Source organism: Crocuta crocuta, unplaced genomic scaffold, assembly GCF_008692635.1.
Source record: "Crocuta crocuta isolate KB4526 unplaced genomic scaffold, BGI_CrCroc_1.0 scaffold214, whole genome shotgun sequence".
NCBI classification, from domain to species: domain Eukaryota; kingdom Metazoa; phylum Chordata; class Mammalia; order Carnivora; family Hyaenidae; genus Crocuta; species Crocuta crocuta.
Genome location: NW_027529999.1, coordinates 638380 through 640660, shown reverse-complemented (window position 1 = coordinate 640660; position 2281 = coordinate 638380). Strand labels below are relative to the sequence as shown.

At 62.1% G+C, this 2281-nt stretch overlaps 1 protein-coding gene across 1 annotated transcript in view; it reads right to left on the bottom strand.

The window, feature by feature from the left end:
* Nucleotides 1-2281, bottom strand: part of SPOCD1 (SPOC domain containing 1) — a 22912-nt gene that overhangs the window by 1466 nt on the left and 19165 nt on the right. Inside the window, 4 exon segments of the mRNA XM_077763537.1 lie at nucleotides 458-644; nucleotides 928-1017; nucleotides 1606-1741; nucleotides 2027-2178. Coding sequence (XP_077619663.1) covers nucleotides 458-644; nucleotides 928-1017; nucleotides 1606-1741; nucleotides 2027-2178 — 565 coding nt within the window.

Genomic DNA, 2281 nt, shown 5'->3' with positions numbered 1-2281 from the left:
GCTCAGGTCAAGATCTTGCAGTTCGTGGGTTTGAGCCCCACATTGGGGTGGGGGCCGGGAAGGGGGGGGGGGGGGGGGGGGGTCAGGAGCCCAGGTTCTGCAGCCAGGCTGCGTGGGTGTGAAGCCCGGCTCTGTTCCTGACAGGCTGTGTGACTCCGGACAGGTCACTTGCTTTCTCCCTACCTCAGTTTCCTCATCTGTGAAATCACAGACTGACGGTACCATTCTGATGGGGTTCCTGTGAGAACTAAATGATTTAGTGTAAGTACAGCTTTAGGAGACCGCCGGGCACACAGTAAGCAATAAATGCCTACTCTTGTTGCCCCGCGTGTCCGTCCCAGGGGTTCCCTTCTGAGATGTGGCCTGCCTCCGTGGCCACGGGGGTGACTGTCAACAGTGTCCCGTCTGGTCCCAGGTGAGGGGAGGCAGGGCCCCGCAGGGGCGTCAGAGCGCTCACCGGGGCCTCCCAGAGGGCGCAGTCTGGTGGGCAGGGGCTGGAAGGCGGGCAGGGGCAGCAAGACCACGCCCACGTGTTGCACGGCCGCCAGGCCGTGGCGCTGCTTATTGTTGAGGTAGGAGTAGAGCAGGCGGCAGTTCTGGGTGTCCCGGGCCCCGTGCGGGCACAGCCTGACCACGCAGATGTCCTACAGATGCAGGAAGGAGGGCAGCCCTGAGGGCAGCCCTCCTTCCCGCCCTGAGAACACCCCTGGTCTCATCCAAGCCCCTGAGACCCCCCTGAGGATGTGTCCCCACTCCCCAGAGGAGGAGCCAGAGAGACATGCCCAGGGTCACAGAGCCTCTACAGTTATAGTGGGGACGAGACCCAGACGCCCTGAGCCGGGCCCCTGCTCCAGAGGAGGAGACAGAGGGAGCACAGGGCCAGGGGTCCCGGGCTAGAGGGAGGGGGCGCCCCAGGGCAGCAGTTACCTTGGCCTCGGCTGGGCAGATGCTGGCCAAAAGCTCCCAGACAGTATTGGAGGGGATGCAGCCTGCCGAACGGATCACCTCGGGCAGGGCCTGGGGGCAGGTAGGATGGCCAGTCAGTCCCCCACCCCCCAGCTTCCCACCCACTTTGGGCACACTCAACACCAGCCACCGCGAAGCCACAGCCTTCAGGAAAGAAGATGGACGGGCAGTATAACGGGACCCCGAGAAGGTCAGTGGCTGCCCAGGAAGCCCCGACTGCCCCCGGAGGCCTCCAGCCCAGCCCGCCAGGCTCCTAGAGCTCCCCAGGAGCTCCTTCCTCCCTCCTTGAACCTCCCACCCACATTTAGTGGTTCAACTGATCATTCAGTCATTCAACAACCACTCGTAAAACCCTCCCCTGGATCAGGGAGGCACCAGACTGACTCTTCTCCCAGGGCCCTCTTGCATTATGCCTTGGGTTACACGGAGTCCTTGACCCATGTGTGTGTCTGCAGGAGTGGGGCTGGCATCTCATCTGCCCCAGGCCTTGCACAGGGCCAGGCACAGAGAGGGTCCCAATGCCTTGTTTTAGAATGAGGGAGTGAATGAATGAATGAATGAATGAATGCAAGGGGGTGTGGGTAGCTGACCGGGCTGGCCAGGGTGTGAGGGAGACCCTGGCAAGCAGGACTGGAGTACCGTAAGGAGCCGACGGCTGTTTCCAGAAACCAGCTGGGCCTTGGCCCTGAACCGCTTGATGGAGAACATGTCCAGTGCTCCCTCCCAGGGCGGGGGGCTGGGCAGAGCCTTTGTGGGCCCAGCAGGCATCTGGGGCCTAGAGAGAGAGGACGGAGAGACGGGGACAGGCAGAGCAGGTTATCAGGACATCCCTCAGCGTCTCCCTACTTTTCAGAGAAGGTCCTGTGTTCCCAGTGAACACATGGCCTTGTGAGGGGGAACCAGCAGACGGCAATGACTGATTCCACTGTGCGGAGGAGGAAACTGAGCCCCACAGCAGAAGCAGGATTTGCCCAAGGTCGTTACAGAAAGAAAAGTCCATGCTGTGTCTGCCTCCCAAGCAGGTGGCCTCCCCCCGGCTGACCGTCTCCCAGCCCCACACCTGTCCTGGAGCTGCGTGGGAGGCTTCTCCCTGGTTTGGGGCATCGCTGGCAAGGACACGAGGGTTGGGCTCGGGGCTCTCTGGAGGACACTGTCCCCTGTCCTCCTAGTGGCTTTGGAGGAGCCTGGCAGCTCACACGAGGGCTTCCAGTCTACAGAAAGCAGGGGCGGAAGCTGAAGCCGGAGGCGGCGGCTACAGGAAGCCAGCCGAGGGCTTTCGAACCAGGTTCTTTTCGATGTGACCTGGGACACAGAT